The sequence below is a fragment of the Paramacrobiotus metropolitanus genome, unplaced genomic scaffold (assembly GCF_019649055.1).
Source record: "Paramacrobiotus metropolitanus isolate TYO unplaced genomic scaffold, Prichtersi_v1.0 Parri_scaffold0000004, whole genome shotgun sequence".
NCBI lineage: Eukaryota > Metazoa > Tardigrada > Eutardigrada > Parachela > Macrobiotidae > Paramacrobiotus > Paramacrobiotus metropolitanus.
The window spans coordinates 1,790,165-1,810,729 of record NW_026570224.1 but is presented as its reverse complement, the minus strand read 5'-3'; the positions used below and the strand labels follow the sequence as shown (position 1 = coordinate 1,810,729).

At 39.4% G+C, this 20,565-nt stretch overlaps 3 protein-coding genes across 7 annotated transcripts; all 3 read right to left on the bottom strand.

Moving 5' to 3' along the window:
* Nucleotides 1-785: 785 nt before the first annotated feature.
* Nucleotides 786-19,898, bottom strand: LOC129580604 (peptide-N(4)-(N-acetyl-beta-glucosaminyl)asparagine amidase-like). Of its 4 annotated transcripts, none has more exons than XM_055471202.1 (3): nucleotides 19,800-19,898; nucleotides 1,474-1,626; nucleotides 786-1,281 (listed from the first exon to the last, which is right to left on the bottom strand). In XM_055471202.1, the coding sequence occupies exons 2-3, from the start codon at nucleotides 1,592-1,594 to the stop codon at nucleotides 953-955; spliced, it is 450 nt and encodes a 149-aa protein (XP_055327177.1). In that variant the 5' UTR covers nucleotides 1,595-1,626; nucleotides 19,800-19,898; the 3' UTR covers nucleotides 786-952. The 4 variants fall into 4 exon arrangements, with proteins under 4 accessions (XP_055327177.1, XP_055327176.1, XP_055327175.1 ...); XM_055471201.1 differs by lacking the exon at nucleotides 19,800-19,898 and adding an exon at nucleotides 2,575-2,832; XM_055471200.1 differs by lacking the exon at nucleotides 19,800-19,898 and adding an exon at nucleotides 1,819-1,948.
* Nucleotides 12,585-13,540, bottom strand: LOC129580605 (uncharacterized). Of its 2 annotated transcripts, none has more exons than XM_055471204.1 (2): nucleotides 13,447-13,540; nucleotides 12,585-13,350 (listed from the first exon to the last, which is right to left on the bottom strand). In XM_055471204.1, the coding sequence occupies exon 2, from the start codon at nucleotides 13,326-13,328 to the stop codon at nucleotides 12,921-12,923; it is 408 nt and encodes a 135-aa protein (XP_055327179.1). In that variant the 5' UTR covers nucleotides 13,329-13,350; nucleotides 13,447-13,540; the 3' UTR covers nucleotides 12,585-12,920. The 2 variants fall into 2 exon arrangements, with proteins under 2 accessions (XP_055327179.1, XP_055327180.1); XM_055471205.1 differs by having other exon boundaries at nucleotides 12,585-13,369; nucleotides 13,447-13,458.
* Nucleotides 13,667-15,199, bottom strand: LOC129580744 (TIMELESS-interacting protein-like). Its single transcript, XM_055471403.1, has 4 exons — nucleotides 14,867-15,199; nucleotides 14,456-14,578; nucleotides 13,947-14,191; nucleotides 13,667-13,784 (listed from the first exon to the last, which is right to left on the bottom strand). The coding sequence occupies exons 1-4, from the start codon at nucleotides 15,197-15,199 to the stop codon at nucleotides 13,667-13,669; spliced, it is 819 nt and encodes a 272-aa protein (XP_055327378.1).
* Nucleotides 19,899-20,565: the final 667 nt, after the last annotated feature.

Sequence of the window (20,565 nt, the reverse complement as noted above, 5' to 3'; positions counted from 1 at the left end):
CTCGGAAACGATCGACTTCTTGTACCATTCGATGTCCTTTCTCTATCATAACTCTAAAAATTTTCAATCCAGATCCTTTTCAAATAAACCAGTGCTAAACAAAATTTTTACGCGGATGGTCGTGGCATCCTAAAGTCTAAAGAAGGTGAAACAGTAACACTACAGTTTGGTAGTGCAGTTGAATCGATTGAAATTTTCCTGTACGAATTAGCCTGTAAACATCTATATGTATGTTAATTATACAGCGATACAATCGAGTAAATTTTCGGTCATGATATCTGTTGCATTCTCTATTAATATTGGTAGTTGAGCATTAAGTTTGTAGTTCGGTTTCAATGAAATTTTTATCTGCAGACTGTATTGACACTTCGAAATATATTCAGGAAACTAGGCACGATATCCAAATTGGATCAATAATGTAATCATATTCGGTGGCATCTTTCAAGGAGTTCAAGGGGTCACTGTAGTCCTTTTTCTACATCATCCATCTCCATTTCAGCACGTTTGCGATCATGTAACTGTTGATGTCGCTAACGCAATTACCTTGGTTTGAGCGTTTTTGCTATTATAGTTGCTATATTTGTACACCGCCGCGCATGCAACGACAGCGGAAAGAAATTCCCTAGATTGAGTTAATTAAATGACAATATATAGCATATAGACGTACCGATGCTAAAGTGAAAATGAAGTGATTACGGTTATGGTGTAAAAAGCAGACAGAATTTACGCTCAATACAGCTCGTTTTCACGTGAGTAGATCTTTTTTGTTTTATATTCCGGACAAGACTAACGCACGCTTCCGCAAAAGGAGAAAATATGACTGGAATAATTCAAAGTACAAATTTCAGCATTGTTAGCAATGGCCAGGTAAAGCACGGAAATCAAAATAACTATTCTAGTAATTTCGGAATATAAATCCAATGAATTCGCCAAAGACGTTTCCCGGAGAAGATTACGCAAAAACAATTTCAATTTTGAAAGGGTACTTTTTTTCTTCTTTTTCAAAGAAGCCACCAGACTGCTGCTGCAGAAAAAGCTGCGTGTGGTGAAAAACACAAGGACTCCGTTTGCATCCCATTTCCACAATAAGACTGAATTTTCTCCAACCTTGTGCTTCCGGAATAGACCGCATAGTGGGAATGGACCATAAAACAATCCTTTCGGGCGGATCTTCAGGTGGGTCCACCTCTCCTCGAAAATCGGGTTTCAGATACGCTTTTACATGGCCATCTTCGGACGTGACGTAGTAAAATCGAATATTGAGCCGGTCAATGCTTAAACCTTCAATACACGAATCAGATCTGACTGGTTATTAACTTTTAACTTAATAATAATAACTGAAAAATAAAACGTAAAACTAATTTTTTAAAAAGTAATGTCACAGCCTTCTTTTTCGTTCTTTATCATAATGTTTTCTGTTCACAGAGTATTATTATACAAGTATTTCATAAATGAAACATCATACAAACTCACCTGTGTCAGTAAAGTCAAATTTCCATTGCATGCAGGACGAGTTTGTTCCGGGATTTCGCGAAAGGTAGACCATGACCTTTTCGCTGTCTCCCATTTGCCTATGCTCGGTTACCAGTTCCATATTTCGCTCAGCATACACCAGATTTTTCCATCCTACAATCCACAACAAAACATGAGTCAACACAACTACAACTACAATACATGAGCCATGGAACCTCTGTTTCTATTTTTTATTGTTGCTCACAAAGAATTTACGAAATTTTCGCTTGTTTAGGATTATAATATTGCTTCAATTGTAATAATTGTTCTTGAGAATTGCAAGCTTTAATCGCAGTAAGACTTAACCTTTTTAAACATCTGTATTTCAGAGAAGAATTTCTAAAAATAGTTTATTGTCTTCGACGAAAACGCATGGTTCATGATTTGGGTAGGAATCTTGCAAAAGAAACTGGAAGTTAGTTAAAATTAACGCTAGTGTCCAACAGCAGCATGTGTAATACTGGTGCAGTTAGGCTCCGCGCTTACTGCCCCATCACTAACTGTTGTTCCAGGTTGCACTTAAAGTACAAAGCTCTTATCATGCACTTAAGCACAACAACCTCCAGAAACTCTTAACTCGCTCCCGCTCCATCCGACTATTTTAATGCTACTTTTGCCATATGCCGAGCTGCGGCTATGGCCTGGATTAATTTTGTCACGTTGGGAAAATATTACCCACAGGCGATATATATGGACATATTGAAGTACATGCAGTACACAGTATGTTGTAACTTGTAAGATTGATTTTCGCAGTTACTGTGACCATATTGATCGATGCAAAAATTTTCCCGCTTAATGGCTCAAAATCAGTCTGTAGGTATTAAATGATGTATCTAAATACCAAAAATCGGAAATGCATGTTTGCTGCATTTAAAATAGCTATCCCTGATTGAACAATTGCTTCGCAAACAACTAACTTCGCAGAAAAAAATATTCAACTGGGAGTAGGGATCGTTTCCTGCACTTCCCATACACAATTTAATACGCAATGCATGTGGAGCTGGAATCGCGGGGCCATTGTGCCTCGTGTATACCACGACTTTGCGAATGATTTCCACTTACAATTAATTAAATTCACCGACAATCTTGTGGCAAAAGAACAAAAATTAGACCGTTGAGGATAAACGCAATCAAAAATATGCATACGGCAGGCAAAAATCGATAATCAGAAGCAATTAACACTATTGACTTACAAAATGCATGGTAATATTATATCTCGACGTTTTTTAAAATGTGAACTATTCAATAATGTATAATTACGAATTTACGGTATAGCCGGTGTAACAGTGGCATACGTTGTTAAGCATACGGCGAGCAAGTTCACCTTAAGATCTGCTAAACAGTTCTACTTTATGGTAGCTTGATCAGGATAAAGTATCTGTACAATAATTTTTCAGCTTTCGTATGTATCGTATTATTATGTTATTTGGGTATTACAGAAATGTAGGAGTATTACTGTTTACGGGGTATTGTCACCACATAATTTCCCTTGACCTGGTTTTATATTTAATTCTGCTCAACTTGGAGATCTCTGTAAAATTACATACTTAATTTGCGCAGGTGGTCTATCACCACACTCAATATATTGCAGCAGGCACGACCCATTACCTGATACACAAAGTTTGAAACGGCGGCATACTTGCTGTCAGGGTGAAGCTACGTGTTAAAAGACTGGGTAATTACAGTAGTACCCGTTACAAACTGACAATATTAATGAACGTTTTTGCTCGAAACCCTAGCGGGGCGTCCCCTCGTGGGGACTGTTCCGAAGGACGGGTTTTATTACATAATAACTGTAAAAAACTTCTGTTGTGGAGTTGTTTACGGGAAGATTGCCTGAGTGCAAGCTGGACGGCTATTGTTGCGAAATAGTATGCGGCAAGTGCAACCACCTCGCGTACGGGCATGCGTGTATTAGTCTCGACCTGATTCCGAGTCTCCGACTGCCACTATCTCCAAAACGTGCAGCATCAGATAAGTGTACTGAGGGCTGTGCAGTACCAGTACAAATGGTACTCTACTCACTTATATGCGTGTGAGAGTTTTATTGCATGTAGTAATATGAGTTGTTTTATTGGATGTAGTAATGTGGAATTGTGCATAGCGTCGTATAAAAGCGTGGGGAAAATCGGAGTGGAATAGGAGTAGAGAAAAGTGGAGAGAAAATGGAGTAGAGTAATTGGGCAGAAAAAATGGTTAGAGAAAAATAAAGTTGAGAAAATGGTTAGAGAAAAATGGTAGTGAGATAGGGTGTAGAAATAAGGTGGAGAAATTGGGTAGAGAAAAAGGGTAGAGAAATAGGATAGAGAATTTGGTTGAAAAATGGTGAGTGGAAAACGTAGTAGATAGGGTGAAACAAGGTGGAAAATTGGGTAGAGAAAAGGGCAGAGAAACAGGGTAGAGGAACTTGGGTTGAGAATATGGTTAGAGAGTAAATGGTAGTGAAATAAAGTCGTGAAAATGGTCAGAGAAAAGTGGTAGTGAATAGGGTGAATTAGGGTACAGATATAAGATGGAGAAGTTGGGCAGCGAAAAAGGATAGAGAAAATGGTGAGTGAAAAATGGTACTGGGATAGGGTGTAGAAATAAGGTGGAGAAATTGGGTAGAGAAATAGGGTAGAGAAATAGGGTAGAGAAACTGGGTAGAGAAATGGTTAGAATATGGAGAAATAATGTTTATCCATATGGGTGAGTGAACTGAGGAAGACATGCACATTGCCCTTATTGATTTTTGTATAGGTTGAAAGAGCCGCAGTGTCTGCATTAAAAAGGTCAATTTTTCGCCGTCTGAAGCGTTTCTCGGTGTTTTGTTTGCATGCCGCTTTGTTTGATTCCTTTGGTTTTACTTTACCGTAGGGTATTTGTTTTAAAATGCGTACCGTCATTGTTTATTTGACATATTCATTTTTTTCGTGCAGAATTAATAATAGATATCAAGAGAGCTAGTTTGGGCTAGATAATAATTTCTGATATACTGGTGCGAAAAGCAGCGAAATAGTACACTCGCTATAAAAGTAGAAACGTTTGCGTAGAGGGGAAGATTGCTGCGAGGCAGTGATTCGTTATCGTCGGCACGTAATTGGCGCTGTAATGCTGGATACAAGGCCGGAGGAAACTCAATGCTTGAAGGGCATCATCCAGAGATTAATCCCGCAGTGCAGCGTGATGCGCTGTGCCAAGAGAGCACCAACCGGCATATCGAGTAATACGTGATGGTATTGACTCAGTTAATGACATTTGCTGATAATTTTATTTGGAATTATATGCTGGGATCAAGTTGTCGGTGTGTACAGCATACGTAGAGTTGTGTGAGTGTGGATGCAGTTCCGGGACGGGGATCGCTGGCTGGTTAGCAGCAGGCAGCGCCAGTGAAGGGTCGGCAATCACTCGAGAGAGGCGGTGATTTTTTTACGTTCGACTTACTGAGCACCCTTAACCACTATCATCGCTAATGGTTACTAAGAACTTAAGAAGTCCATAACACCCGATCGAACGTTACTTAAATCGTTATACTATCCATGTTTTTTTAGGCGGTTCTTTATGATACTTAATATGTATTATTAAGTGACATGAGTAATTTTCCAGCTTTACCACGGATATGCGTATGAACAAAGCACGAATAAAAAAATTCAAAATAATCCATGTAGCTCATGTCGGTTAACATTAACAGACGAAAAAACGTACCTTTACGTAAATTGTAATCATAACATCTTTCATTCGTACTGAATCGTACATTCTAATTTTTAAGCTCTTATATTAATTTGTTATTAAGACAACTCCAAACATAAGTCATTATTTTCCGTGGTTTTATTATTTTTAAATTTTTTGCTTGAGTTTTAGTTAGCGAAAGAATGCGACAGTATTGCACATTTATGCGCACAGGAATAAACGTTACGAGTTGCGACAGTTAACTTGAAGACCATTTATCACAAGGCGGCAAGTAATTGCTGGGCAACGATATATTTAAGTAAACGCCAGGTTCGCACACAGAATGAGAACAATTTTCAACCAAAGTTGGTAATTTAAGCAAGTTTATGTAGGCGTCAGTACGACTGACGGTCTAGTATTGATTTGTGTACCGCATCACTACTGGATTTCATAACATCCCTGAAGATCAGTACCACACGTGGAGAACAATTCAGTTAGGCCGATTGCCATTTCATAGCGACGTTATCCACGACGGGGAAAGTTGTGCGAAACGGTTCCCGACAGGATTTTGGCACGGACTGGAGTGAGCAGCACGTAGGGTATAGGTCACACTCAGGTACCGCAGTGAATTCGGTGTTGTTACAGCTGTAATGTGCAAAATAATATTCTTTTTTCGTCACTGTACAGTAGTGGGTGGGCGAAAAAAAGGTTTTCAAGTTTATATTGGGTACTGGCGGCGCGCAATGTTCGATTGAGTTGGCATAACTTTTTTCAAAAGAGCAATCTTTGGAACTTAGGAGTACAGTGAAACCTCTTTTATACGTACACCTCCGTTAAGAAAATTTCGTACGTAATGTAGAGGGTGTACGGAACTGAGAGGTGTTTTTTGCAGTGAAAAGTAATTTTGGTTAGCGTTTTGGTGTACTTAATACAGAGGGTGTACGTACATAAGAGTGTGCGTATCAGGGAGGTTTTACTGTACATATTTCAGCCCTTCTTTGTTTCGTTTGTTAAACTGAGCAGCGGCTGTGTGTCGTTATGGACCAACGATGTACAATACAGTACATAGTGCTTTTCTATGGTACTGTAGCCTGTAGCTTCTACGGTCTATCTATTGCCAACTTGTTAGCAGATTTTGCTGACTTTACTTAGTGTCTTTAGATTCGGAGCCCGGAATGCCGAATCATCCAGCAACAGAACAGCAGATAATCCAGGAACAGAACATCAATCTATTAAGAGGGGGAAGTTGCGGAGTTGGGCAAAATACTACTCTAGTAGTAAAACTGCTCTTTTTGCGCTGTAGCTTGTAGTGTGATGACTTACGGACTAACTGTTCCTGGGTGATTTGCTGTTTTGTTGCTGGATTATTTGGCATTCTGGGTTCAGAATGTTATGACAGTAAGTAAAGTCAGCAAAAGTCACCATGGATAGGCCGTAGAGTTAGAGGCTACAGGCTGCAGTATTGTATGTCGTTAGTCCTTAGCGACACACGGGCGCTGTACAGCTTAACAAACGAAACAAAGAAGGATTATCCTCATATGGAACACACAATTCTCCATCGTTCTTAGTAAAAATTTATTTTAATGTAATTGAAATCAGTTTAGTAATTTTAAATTGAACACAAAAGTGTAAGGGTTACGAGCAGAAAAACGATTGCAGACTGTAGCGGAACTCTGCATAGCACAGTGTTAAATGTTTAGGGAGGCTGTCTATGGCAGGCAGGACGGCAGGAGTTTAACTTATCGTACGGCGTTTATCAAATGGTACGGCTAATTTCTATAATATAGAAACATTTCTATAATATTATTGGAATTCTATAATATTATTAAATTTCTATGATATTATTGCGTATGGCTATTTTTTACAGTGATAAATTGTTTGGGTGGATTGAGTTTTCTGTTATCAGGGTTTCTGTAATTTGTTTGCTTAATGCGTGATCTGAATTTGTTTAGTGATTTTGCATATTGCAAGTATGTACAGTATAAAATCATTGTATTTACACGATATTAATGGTCAGTTCTAAGTTTTGCAGTAAATTTTCAGTTTGATATAAAAAGGGTTCCAATTTCATAAAAATAGGTACTTGTAGGTAACAAATGGAATGTTTCTACCGTACAAAATCGTTTTACGGTGACCAGTACGAAGCAAAACGTGTCATGAAAGATGCTACTCGAGAAGGCATACCTTCGTTCCCCATAGTGATTTACGGAGACAGTTTCGCTCGCTACTGGATAAGAAAGATTGTGAAAATTCGCGACATGTTTGTATACATCGAAAGCAAATCTGGTGCTCTCGCATCGGGTGTATTAGATGCTGCCCAGTGGAACTTAAATAATTCGTGGCGGAAAAAAGTCGTCGTAATTGAAGCAGGCGCGAATGACCTCACTGCATTTCTGAAAAAGCATACAGGGGGTGCTTCGGAGGATGAAGTCTGTACATTTGTTGCCAATCTTGTAACAAGATTCGTGAAGTTTTGTGAGGACAATTCCGAAAGAAGCGACAAATTTCTTGTGTTAGGCTTGTTTAATCGGCACATGCATAAGGGGGAGTATATGCAAAACTTTGCTGATACTGTGATTAAGGTGTACAATCAGTGTCTCCGGGAATGTTGCAGTGCACGAAATATATCAGTCTTGATTCCTTCGGGTTTGTTTAAAGATGATAATCTTACAGAAGATGGTATTCATCTTAGGTATGCAGAGTACTCTTCTGTTGGATCGCCTCGTCGTGCATTTGCAACTGCTTTGCGTCATAAGTTGTTGTCTATTACTAAGCATGTTTGATTGTCTTCGTTCGCATAGAATAAATACCACGAGTTGTGAGTTAGAGATTCGTTACATATTTCAGATCATATACGATATATAATAGTATTACTCTACTATCATCGTCTGTCTTTCAGTGCTAGCGAACTCCGGTGCAGCTCCCTAGTAGTGTACTGTTATGTTGTTGGAGATAGACATATACTAGTTAATCGATGCTATATCTTGTAGATGTAATGCCATTGTAATACCTAATTGTGCGCAGCTTCTTCGCGGCAGGGTATTAGGTAGAATAAGTGGCATTCATGATTAGGTGCGTGTACAAACTTGGGTCTTTCAGTCTTAGGAAACCGCGCTGCACTTCCCTAGTACTGTACTATCAGCTTGTAGGAGATAGACTTATATTAGTAAATTAATGCTGCCTCTTGTAGACGTAATGCCAATGTAATAGCTAATTGTGCGCAGCTTCTTCGCGGCACGGTATTAGGTATAGTAGTTGGCATTTACGATTAGGTCCATGTGTTGACCTAGGTGTTTCAGTCTTAGCAAACTGCAGTGGGCTTGCGTAGTGCTGTACTATCAACTTGTAGGACATAGATATATAGTAGTAAATTGATAGACATATATTAGTAAATGAATGCTGTATCTTGTAGACGTAATGCCAATCTGATACCTAATTGTGCGCAGCTTCTTCGCGGCATGGTATTAGGTATAATGATTGGCATGTATTGCATTAGGTCTATGTACAGACTTAGGGCTTTCATTGCTTGTAAACTGCGGCCCACTTCCTTAATACTTACTGTACTATCATCTTGTAAGAGATTATAGAGATTTCAATCACTTTGCAGCGCAGGTTCTCCGCGGCACCATATTTTTATGCTAACGATGATCAAAGAAATATATTTTGGTGTAGACCTTTTCGTAGCGTGGCTCAACAAAACACTTAATTAGACGATGTTTCGGCAGACAACGTAAAAGTGAAGGAAGAAAACGTGTGGAAATAGTAGAATGCCGAACACTCGCAATAGTGCTTTTAAAGTCTCTTGCTACACGGCCGCCACCAAGTGTGCTAATTCGACGATCGACCTTCGAAAAATTTTTGGGAGGACGTATGGTAACCAGATTCCACAAAATGAAACAGATAATCAAATTATTAAAGTTAATCGTTAACAGGGAATATATTGCAATGGTATGCGAAGGCAGTAGGGAGCACGCCTGAAATACTCTTCGCAGTGATGGCTTCCGCGTTCGCTGTTGTGCTTGACAAATGCAGCGCTGAGGTAGTATGAGGCATAATATTATATTAGTAGGCACACGTTATGTCCAAAAAATTCAGATTTGTGTTCTATGTTGTTTACATTTTGTGGTCATAAAATGAAATAAATACATAAATGTATAAATGGTTATACAAACATTTTTAACTGCAGAGTTTAGTAGACCGTAACAGAATACTCAAGCTGTTTCTGAGATTTCAGTTAATTGTGAATTAAACTAACCAAAATCACATATTTTATGTTCCTCGATGCAGGAAACTTTTTATGCGATGCAGTTTGAATTTTTATGTTTGAAAAATGGATCAATTATATTTGGAATAAGGGAGGAATAAAATACATTTTGAATAAATAGTTCCAATCTTTGTACTTTGTTGATTTTGACGTACGACGACTCTCTTTGAATTGGATAGAAAAAGCAGTGGCGTTGTAGGTGAGAATAATAATGTAATTTTTGTCAAGATACCATTTGGACTAAAGAAGACAAAGCTGAATTTAAGTCTGCTTGTGGTCGGGCCGAATGGGTGCGGAAAAACAGGCCCAATGGAGATTCTTGATTGGGTTGACGAGGTCATGCGCGAAGACGAAAATTACGCAAGGTATATCGAAATGGGTATTTAACCCGTTATATAACATAACGCAATAAACGCCTCGCATAATGCATAAGTGTGTAATATGGTGCTAATCATGCCGAGATGATTTCTTCAGGATACGGGCACCAACAAAAGCCGGTCTGCAAAATTTGGTTTTTGGTTCAGATACCACAGGGGAAAGTCGAAAAAACATATTGCTCTACTGTGATGACTTTGAGCAGGCCGCGCACAAACTATTCAGCAATAAAGAGAGTGGCATAAAAGATTTTATGCTACAGATGCATAACGGATGTAAATGGTCGTCTTTAGATGGCAAAAATGGTTTTCTAGTACGTTAAATTTGGAAATACGCGTCTTACCAAGCGAGCGCTATTTAACCTTTTTTCTGTAATAGGAAACTGATGACATATACTTTAACAGCCTCTTAGTGCTGCATCCGGATGGGTTTTTTGAAATTGCTTAATTCGAAACTGGGGGTTATGGACGGGCTTGTGAGTAGACAGTTGGTTGTTGGTGGCGCTAAGTCTCAAGTTCCTGCAAAACTCGTTACCAGTTCTGCAAAGCAATTGAAAAATGGAAATATTGATATGGAAATTATAATGAAGTCGGCTTTAAGAATGGCCAAGAGCGTGTTTAATGGGAAGAAATTTCGGATGTCCAAAGAAGCGGAAGCATTTTTGATCAAATTGAATGATCAATACATGTATGTGTTCAGATAAATTATTGGTTACACTATCGTGAAAAATATTTTTACAGTTTAGAATCAGAAGAACGTGAGCGCTTGGCGCCGACTTTGACGACCGCCGCTAACATTTTCTGCACTCGCGGCAGTAAACACGGCATAAAAATGTCAAGGCTGGCGTTCGTGGCCCATGTTATGGTTGAATGTTTCGTAACGACATATCAGATTGCATTTGAGAACAGAGGGATTGAAATCTTGGAAATGACAAACGGTTTGTACAAGATCCTTCGGTATTATATGATTGATACATTTGGATTAGCATTGCGTTTTCCAGAAGTACTCATACAACTTGGTATCTGCGAATCTGTGGCCCCGTTCTACGACCTTACAGAAAAAGCTAAGGGAGCTTACCTAACGGTAATGTTCGTTTATTTCATTTTTATTGCTTAAAAATTGGTTATTTTATTGCTTATTCATTTGTTATTTTTTTATCTTGACAAATCCACAGCAGATAAGTTAACGTTGTCTCGGAAAGTTGGCATGCTCAACGTATAAATAATATATGTTGGTAAACATATATAGTGGTAATGTACGCGTTATTAATAGGAACTTTCTTATCCGAGTGACGAAGCGGCTTTGGTAAGGATGACTACGTGTCCGTGGGTTAAGATTCTGCGCTTACCTGGAACAGCCTACCCTGCCGCATTTTTTAAAAAACGAAAATACGGAGTTGGCGCTGAAAATTTCGATACGGAATTTGTGAAAAAATGCAAACGAAAGGACGGGTTAGGAAAGTGGAAGACGTTCCAAAACAGGGGCAACCAAGTGATATTTTTTTTTAGAAACGTGCCAAATCAGATCGGTAATGAGCTACTCGAATACGCTTGTCTCACAAGACATGAGTACGAATTGAACTTTAAGATGAAAGAATGCAATTTGAAACCGTATGTTAAGAATATGCAACAGTTTTTAGCTAACAAGCAAAACTCGCCTTACTTGGCGAAAAAGAAATAAACCATGCAGTGGAATATGACATTAATAAAGTTTAAATTATTGGTTTTAATCGTTTTGCAAATTTTAAGCATAAAGTCCTTTTCCATGATATATCATATCGGGCACTAAGGACCTTACGGCCGGCCTGGATACCTAGTGAGGTACGGTGCCCGCGTACAAAGGTATCCAGGTTTGGGTACACTGCCTGCCACGTCCCCGCCGTGTACCTGGTAACAAAAGAACGTGTTCTTTTGGCTAAGCGCAGGTATTATTGGTAGTAAATACACATCTGCTGCCTCCATAATTTACCAGCTTTGCCACTCCTGTAACAGGGCAGCGCAGCTTAAAAGAGGTTTCTTGGGGGGAATTCGGCACTTCCCTTGGGCGGTAAATGCAGCCGTACTGGATGAAGTAACATTTGTGCCTTTTTTAAACTTATGTGGCTTTCAAAGAAAACAACGACGGTACGCTCGTTTTGAAACATTTCATGCATCTGCTTATATATACGCCGTCATGTAATTGTTAAGGTCGTTCTAAGACTTAACTGCATTGCAGCACTGGATCTTGAACACTATCTTCCATTGTAGTGAGATATGATATGCACAAAAGAGATGAGGAAGTAAGAACAAATCGTGTACGAATTTTTTCTAATTTTCAGAACAGCTGAAATACCACTGTGCTGCTAATACAATGTTTAAAACTCAATTTTTACCGATAGTGTAGTTCTTAGTTTTTTCGTAAACTCTGAGTTGTTGGAAATCGTAGTTTGTATTTTTCGTAATGAATCTTATGTTTCACTAGGCTAGAATGTTAAACGTGCATTCACAAAATTGAAAATATCAGGTTATTAACAAGTAACCAATAAATTTTGATTTTTAGCGGCGAATTTGTTATTTATGTCGACTAGTCAAATGCATCAAGCAAATTAGTCATATAAAAACTTTTAACTGCATGGTGCTGGCCGCTAAAAAAGATTATTTTATTGTGTTGAAGCAGCAAGAGCAAGTCTACGACCGGATAATTCAACCGACAGATAAGATGAAAAGTGACGAATCACCATGCTATAAAGCCACATCCTCAAGAATTATAAATCACAATACTGTTTTTAAATCAAATCTTCGGAATGAGGAAGAAACTAGAAAAGCGTAAAATGCACATCACTGGAATACAAACACAAAAATTTTAATGACAAGCGCAGTAGATGTAGCTGCAGCACAAATGAACAGGTAATGTGAACAATCCAAAAAGAAGAGACAACAAGTCGTCAGCAAAATATGGCGATATACATCGGTATGGTCGTCAGTTTATGACAAAGCGGGGCTATGAAAGCGATAATAGCGACTAATCCGCATTGATGAATGCCAGCGCGTCCATCTCATCGTAGTTCGCCCTATCCATATTGTCGTCGTCTTCCGTGACTACAGGCTTTCATTTAGCCGGCTGGATGACAACATTGTTGTCGTCATCGTCTTCCACAATTACAAGCTTTTCCCGTTTGGTTAGACACATCATCGTCATCGACTTGAAAGAACCCAGTCTTTGGCTTGCCCGCCGGAATGGCGATATCGATCTGTGCTTCGGCGGCCACAAGTTTCGACTGGCTGACGGCATCGTCGTCGCTGTCTTCACTGAATACATCCTTTCGTATGCCCGCCGGGATGGCATCAGCGTCGTCGTTGGTGTGGACACGATTCGGGCGGCTAACAACATCGTCGTCTTCGTTGATCATAATCCTTTGTTTTTCTGGCTGAGCGGCTTTACCACCTTTGTCCACTCGCATCAAGAGCTTTCCTGACTCACTCCCAATATCGTCGTCATCTTCCTGCATCATGAACTTCCGTTTTGCCGGTTGGCCAGCAGTTTGATGCATTCCAGACGAAAAAGCTGGAAAACTGTTGATAGTTCACCTGTCTGACACCCGTAATCTTTCTTTATATTAAAAAACTAAATGACTGCAAAAGATGTTTCAATTTTGCACATCTTTTTACCATGTTACGAAATGTTTTCCATGGCATTGAGCTCCTGATCAAAATCATCATCCTCCAGAAAATTATCCATTATGGAGATCTTAATGGTTTCTTCTTTTCTCTGAAACCATGACTGAGCTTTCACTCGGGTATACTTTTCAAGTGAAATTATATACCATTCTACCATGTAGTTATAGTTAGTTAGTTATGTAGTTATACCATTGTACTCACCCTAGTTTGATCAAAGAAGAAGAGGCGCTTTTTCCGAACCGTAATTGTTGTTCTGCTTATTCAAAGCAGGCTGACCTTTCAATTCTGGATTGGAATTCGAGTAGTGATTCACAACGACAGGCGACAAACTATTAACAACACCGCATCAAGAGGAACATTACGTAGTATATGCTGCCTGAGGTCACTGTTCTGACAAGACAACGTGAAGCGCATACGCTATTACACATCCGTTCAGCTTACGGAAGCAGAAAAATGCGTCAATATTAAAGAAGGATCTCACAATTACCAACCTGCGCGAACGATCACGAGTGGTAGCGCTAACGATCACGAGTGGTAGCGAGGAAAGCATCTGTGCTTGCGCCAGTGCGTCAGAATCCGCCATCATTTGTTCAAACCAAGCGAAATCCTCGTCTTTAGCATTATTAGAAATCCTAGGGTTAGCCGCAACGTTTCCCGTATTTTTACTAGGAGTGTCCGTTTCGATTAAGTCAGCCCCCACGCAATCCTCGGGAAGCACCGGAAGTCCCGAACCAGCCTTTTGACGCACGTCTGTAAGATTGTTTAATGCAAGCGGAACTCATGCAGATCCTTCGCTCGACAGAAGACTGTCGGCTGATCGTACCCGTCGTGATGTTATTATCAAAGACCGATAGCAGCAAACAGACCAATTTTCGTCGCTTGCATTTTATTGACAGAGAGCAAGGACTGCACGGTCATTTTGATTTTTTATCGCCTGCTGCACTACTAGCGGGTTTTCCTACTTTTACCTGAAGACGTGAACATTGCACAGCTGCCTGACCTTAACTTTGGCTTTGCTTCCAATATGTTTGATCTTTTCCAGCGTGTCATCAAAGCGAGCCTTGGGATACATGCTGTGCGCCCACGCTTCCATTTTCCTCATCAAAATTTGTAGATTTTCTTTCTACAAAATAGACAGAAAGGTAAATTGTTAATACTTACCTAAACCGGTAGACGAAACTGTCTTATATTGCCGTAACCAAAGATTTAGTAGTAATGCACAACCAGTAGCGTTGATCAAATCTTAATCCAAATTAATACCATTTTGTTGATCAACCGTGCAATTTTTATGATTCGTGATAATGATGCTGCTAGAGTAATCAAGCAATGCGCTAAAAATGCCGTAAAGTACATATTACGTATTCTGTTGGTTATCCAACTTTTCGTCTGTTCACTGGTTCATTCCTGGTACGCTCGCACGTCGCATCCGTTGGGACGCCACTTGATGTTCTCGAAATCCTTCACCAGCGCCGGCAGTCCCGGCGGTCCACACAGGGTCCAACTTAACAGGCGGCCCCATGACTCGTTTAGGCTTCTTCTCCGCAGCTTCCTCTGTCTTTCCATCTTTCCGATCGACGGTCTTCGCAGCAGCATCTTTGGCTGTCGAAGCCTCGCCATCTCGCTCGCGTTCCAGTTCGTCCATCTCATCAGCGAAACGATCGTTGTCATAATTGGCAAACGCATAGTCTTCTTCCCCGGATTCCAAGTCGTAATCGGCCAGCGAAATGGAATCGTGTTTAGGCATGGCGGTGAGTAACGTCAGTAAGGTTTGACGACGATTTAAAACGATGAGAATCCACGAGAGAAACACTGACTTAGCACGTCTGATAACAAACAGGTGGAATTAACAAATGATCGATCTCTTCAGCAGACAACTGTTACTGATAAATATGCGGTATAATAAGCGGTGTATTGTATTTCAAACCATAAACAAATTTCGATATATCAAAAAGATGTATACAGATAGACTTGATGGATCTTTACTTTCTTCGGACTGCAGAAAACGAAAACAGATTTCCAGTTGGTACTTACTTTCTTCTGCAGCCCGGTCTCCTGCAACAGTTCTTGCATGTGGCTGCCGCCTCGTGGTAGGTTGAAAATACCGTCCGCCTGATGTTGATTTCCGTTTCCGCTTCAGTTTGGTAACTTCGGTTTGCTGATTTTAAAGATAAAAAGGAAGGATTTCCCTTTCCCGTTATTGTTGTGCATAATTTATTTCTGATCTGCAGCACTTGCTATTGTAATAGGAACTATTAAGTAATAGTAAATTTCCAGTCAATAACATCAGGGAGTAATTGTAACTCGGTGGATAATGTCGCAGGAGATGCTACTCACTTTCCTCAGTTTGCTGATTAGTTAGAAGACAAATGTTGTTACTTAGTTAGAAGACAAATGTTGTTACGTTGCATCGTAGTGAAAAAAAGAATACTATTCGGTAACAATGGCAATTAATTTTACTTGTTCATAGAGTATATAGTGTGGAAAATATCCACTCACAAGGTTTTGCAAATCGTGCAGGTTACTGAACCATGTCTCTGCTGAATTTAGAGACCGCTTACAATCAAGTTTTACCTTATCGACTTCGATTTGACCGGCTATGACAGCTCCGAAAACGTCCTGCAGAAATTGCTGGTCCACATTTGGTCCAACCCAGAGCAACATGCCGATACGGTTTTCTAACACGTACCAGCGGGTGTCTTGCATCTTTGCTTGTGTGCAGGGGAGCTGTGTGAAATAGTCGGGATTCTCAACGGTCACTTCGTTGAGTACGTACAGCCGAGGATACAAGAAAGCTGTCGAGTGTTCTACGGGGGTTTGCGAACTGCAGTGTTACCCTGCACAGTTGATTTAAGTAACGTTAAAATTCTGTTGATTAATTTTCAACACACTGGCATAAATCGCATACAGTAATAGTATACAAACATTTTGGAAAAAACGCGATCTGTTTTTATCGAAATTTGCAAAGCGAGATTATTGTTTAATTATTTTCTTTCTATGGAAGCAACATACCAATATCTATCAAAGACAACTGGTTAAAAATTTTAAAATTGTTAACTCTAAGTGGTCACGACTGACCTCATAATTCTGTGCTACGTACATACCAGCATACAAGCCTAAAGAAAACATTATCTGCAAAAGGATGTACATTTATGTGCAGATTTATTTCTGTAAATTTATGTGCCAAACAGAAAACGTACTATCAGTAATAACTTTTTAAGAAGCACAAAACATGCGCTACCCAGAACGCCACTTTGTGTTACAAATGTGGTGCTTTATAGAAACTGAAATCCTAATGATCTGTTGTAGCTTGAAACCAACAAATATAATCACCCAGTAACATTATTTTAATGCATTTGTTTGAATATTTGTTGTTGGATCTGGCACGCTTGTATTATGTGCGCAAATCGCATGGCCGGGAAAGTTTATTGTGGTTTCACGATATTTTTGGAAAGATTATCGATACCATTCTGGTCGCGTATCATTAAAAGTCTCATTAATCAGTCGTGCTGGATAGTTTAGCTTGTTTAATGTATCCGGAGAGTCCGGCGCGGTATACGTTGAGAAACACTATTTCCCGTGACAGATGCCGCTAATATGTCTGTAATTCTGAGGGTAGCCACTGGCCACACAATATTAATACGTGCAGGACGATTTGTGCTGATTTGTTTCTCTATGGCGCGAGACCGATTAAGTAGAAGAAACCGATTTTATAAAGCAGCCGCTAATGCGTCATTACCAACTCCCAGAATCAAATTGTCAGATTAATTAAGGGACATTTTGAATTGGTCACTCTCTCTCTCTCTGTCTCTCTGTGAGAACAGTTGCTACGTGGGTGGAATAAAGATGGGTCGCATGTGTTTGATCATAAAGATGGCTATTACATATCATTCTTAAGATGGTTTATCGTAACCTTTCAGATGTTTACGGTAGTTTTTAGCACCGGAATCGAATAATATTGCAGGTATTTTATTACTAGCACAGCTGTTGCTCTTTCATTGCTTTCCATGGTGGTGGCTCAATGTCACTTTTCCGGTCACTTTATTGACCGTTCCTGTTACTAATACTATACCATTTAAGTTAAACAGACTGGATTAACGTGATCTCTATGACTGGAGTTTTGCCGCTTTTCGTAAATCAACTTGGCACAGAACAGCATAACCATGAGAGAAAATAAGATGTTGTTTAATTAGTAATAATGTTCGATGAGATGTTCTTTAATTAGTAATAAAAGGATGGGAATGCCAGTATCTTTCAGGGTGGCAGACGTTATACGTCAGGTTGGTAGTGCATACGAGGACATTATTTATTTTCTTGCTATGGAAGCAACATACCGATATCTATAAAAGACAAATGGTTAAAAATTTTAAAATTGTTGACTCTAAGTGGTCACGACTGACCTCATAATTCTGTGCTACGTACATACTGACTTCATAATTCTGTGATACGTACATACCAGCATACAGGCCTAAAGAAACATTATCTACAAAAGGATGTACATTTCTGTGCAGATTTATTTCTGTAAATTTATATGCCAAACAGAAAACGTACTATCAGTAATAAAGTTTTAAGAAGCACAATACATGCGCTACCCAGAACGCCACTTTGTGTTACAAATGTGGTGGTTTATAGACTAGTTTTATGAAGGGTTTTCAGTGAGGTGGAAGCTAAAATCTTAATGATCTGTTGTACTTGAAAGTTGAAACCAACAAATATAATCACCCAGTAACATTATTAATTTAATACATTTCTCTGAATATTTGTTGTTGGATCTGGCACGCTGGTATTATGTGCGCATATCGCATGGCTGGGAAAGTTTATTGTGGTTTCACGATATTTTTGGAAAGATTATCGATACCATTCTGGTCGCGTCTCATTAAAAGTCTCATTAATCAGTCGCGCTGGATAATTTAGCCTGTTTAATGTATTCGGAGAGTCCGGCGCGGTATACGTTGAGAAACACTATCTCCTGTGACAGATGCCGCTAATATGTCTGTAATTCTGAGGGTGGCGACTGGCCACACAATATTAATACGTGCAGGACGATTTATGCTGATTTGTTTCTCTGTGGCGCGAGACCGATTAAGTAGAAGAAACCGATTTTATAAAGCAGCCGCTAATGTGTCATTCCCAAATTCCGGGATGGAATTGTCAGATTAATTAAGGGACATTCTGAATTAGTCTCTCTCTCTCTCTCTGTTTCTCTCTGTTGCTACGTGGATGGAATAAAGCTGGTTCGCATGTGTTTGATCATAAAGATGGTTATTACATATCATTCTTAAGATGGTTTATCGTGACCTTTCACATGCGTGATCTTTGACGGCTGACGTTTACGGTAGTTTTTAGCACCGGAGTCGAATAATATTGTAGGTGAGAACATGTGCTGTGGGAACTCCAAAATGGTTTCGGAGTTGGTCCTTTTTCCTTTATTTGAAAACGAAAACGTTTACTGTTAAGGAACAATTGTGCTACACAACAAAACGGTTAAAAGAATATCCAGTATTAATTTCTATATTTTTTCGTAGGTGCATTTCGGTTTGATTCGTTCCTAAGTTTTCAAATAAATGAATTCTAACAAGTTAACATGGTGACGGCTAACAAGTTTTCAAATAAGTAATTCCTAACAAGTTAGCTGGGAAAGGTATTTTATTACTAGCACAGCTGTTGCTCATTGATTGCTTTCCATGCTGGTGGCTCAATGTCACTTTTCCGGTCACTTTATTGACCGTTCATGTTACTAATACTATACCATTTAAGTTAAACCGACTGGATTAATGTGATCTCTATGACTGGAATTTTGCCGCTTTTCGGTTTATTGCAAAGAGCACTCGGGAGACACTGTCGCGAAGCTGGTTTGCTTGCAAGTAAATCAACTTGGCACAGAACAGAATAACCATGAGAGAAATAGATGTTCTTTAATTAGTAATAAAAGGATGGGGATGCCAGTATCTTTCAGGGTGGCAGGCGTCATACGTCAGGTTGGTAGTGCACACGAGGACATTATGCTTTTGGACCAATTCTGCGGCCTATGATGGTTGCTAAAATGTGCTTGTGAAATCACTTCCTTCACGTTGGAAACTGCAGCAGAGTGTTGCCTATTGATACGGTTTTGTCATTTAACGTGGTAAACTTTTATTGCTTTGTTCCTGTCTTTGCATTTGTTAATGCTTTTGAAAAGTGCAGACATGTCTAAATTTACTTTTTCTTTCCGCGCAATATGCTTCGTGGTTTTGCCATTTCAGTTTAAATGGAAGTTGACGGTATCTGACAACATCTTTGGAGAGCCAATTCTGATTCACGATCGCTGCTACTGCCGCCGGTTGGATCGACGCAAATACCCCACCTACATGGAGATAACCATGTCCACACCACCAACTCCACGATCGCGAGAGCTTCTGAAAGTGGGTATTGGAATTCGCCGACAGCCTTGCCCATGCGCTTTTGAATAAGGTATGCAGTCAGTGATGATGCGTATACTTGATACAGATTATCTGCAAATGTAACTATGGTTGACAACTTGATAGCGTATGTAAGAAAGAATAATTTTATCGCTAGCCTTTTTTGAAAATATCCAGACAATTTATTGAAGCATATATGTGGTTGACGGGCGCAAATGTTTCAGATTCCTAACTCGATTCGTAACTCGATGCTCGTTTTAAAAGGCGTTCACTTCTTGGCTACGGATTTACCGCAAGGACATTTTCGAGAGAGTTCATATTTTTGGTTTCGGAGAATGCAAGCATGTTAATGGCGGTAAAGGTCACGGGATGAATTCAATTTTTTTACGGCGAATATTTCAAAATGTCTGTTAGACATCCGTTGTATATTTCTGTTTTGATAATGTTTTTTAAGGGGCTCATTTGTTTTGGATTACATTTGGTTTTTTAAATCTCCATTATTTCCCAAAATAAAAAGTGTGCGTTGCAAATGCAAGCGATCTGGTGCACTTCGGTCAAGTTACGGCACGGAATTAATTTTTGTTCACACCTTGCGGTGGATTTTATATATAGACTCTTCGAATTTAATTATGCATTTGCTGATCGGATATCAGAATCTGCTGACATATTTATGAAAAAAAGTACGTAAGAAAGTTTCGAAAATAAAAGTGACGCG

What these genes read in the sequence shown, in the direction of transcription:
- LOC129580744 (XM_055471403.1), bottom strand. Translation starts at nt 15,199, where the DNA reads ATGCCTAAACACGATTCCATTTCGCTGGCCGATTACGACTTGGAATCC. An exon ending in AACGGATGCGACGTGCGAGC is followed by an intron (nt 14,579 to 14,866) that starts GTACCAGGAATG and finishes TCTATTTTGTAG; the next exon opens with AAAGAAAATCTACAAATTTT. An exon ending in ACTCGTGATCGTTCGCGCAG is followed by an intron (nt 13,785 to 13,946) that starts GTTGGTAATTGT and finishes TGTTGTTAATAG; the next exon opens with TTTGTCGCCTGTCGTTGTGA.
- LOC129580604 (XM_055471202.1), bottom strand. Translation starts at nt 1,594, where the DNA reads ATGGAACTGGTAACCGAGCATAGGCAAATGGGAGACAGCGAAAAGGTC. An exon ending in ATTTGACTTTACTGACACAG is followed by an intron (nt 1,282 to 1,473) that starts GTGAGTTTGTAT and finishes CGTGTATTGAAG; the next exon opens with GTTTAAGCATTGACCGGCTC.
- LOC129580605 (XM_055471204.1), bottom strand. Translation starts at nt 13,328, where the DNA reads ATGCATCAAACTGCTGGCCAACCGGCAAAACGGAAGTTCATGATGCAG.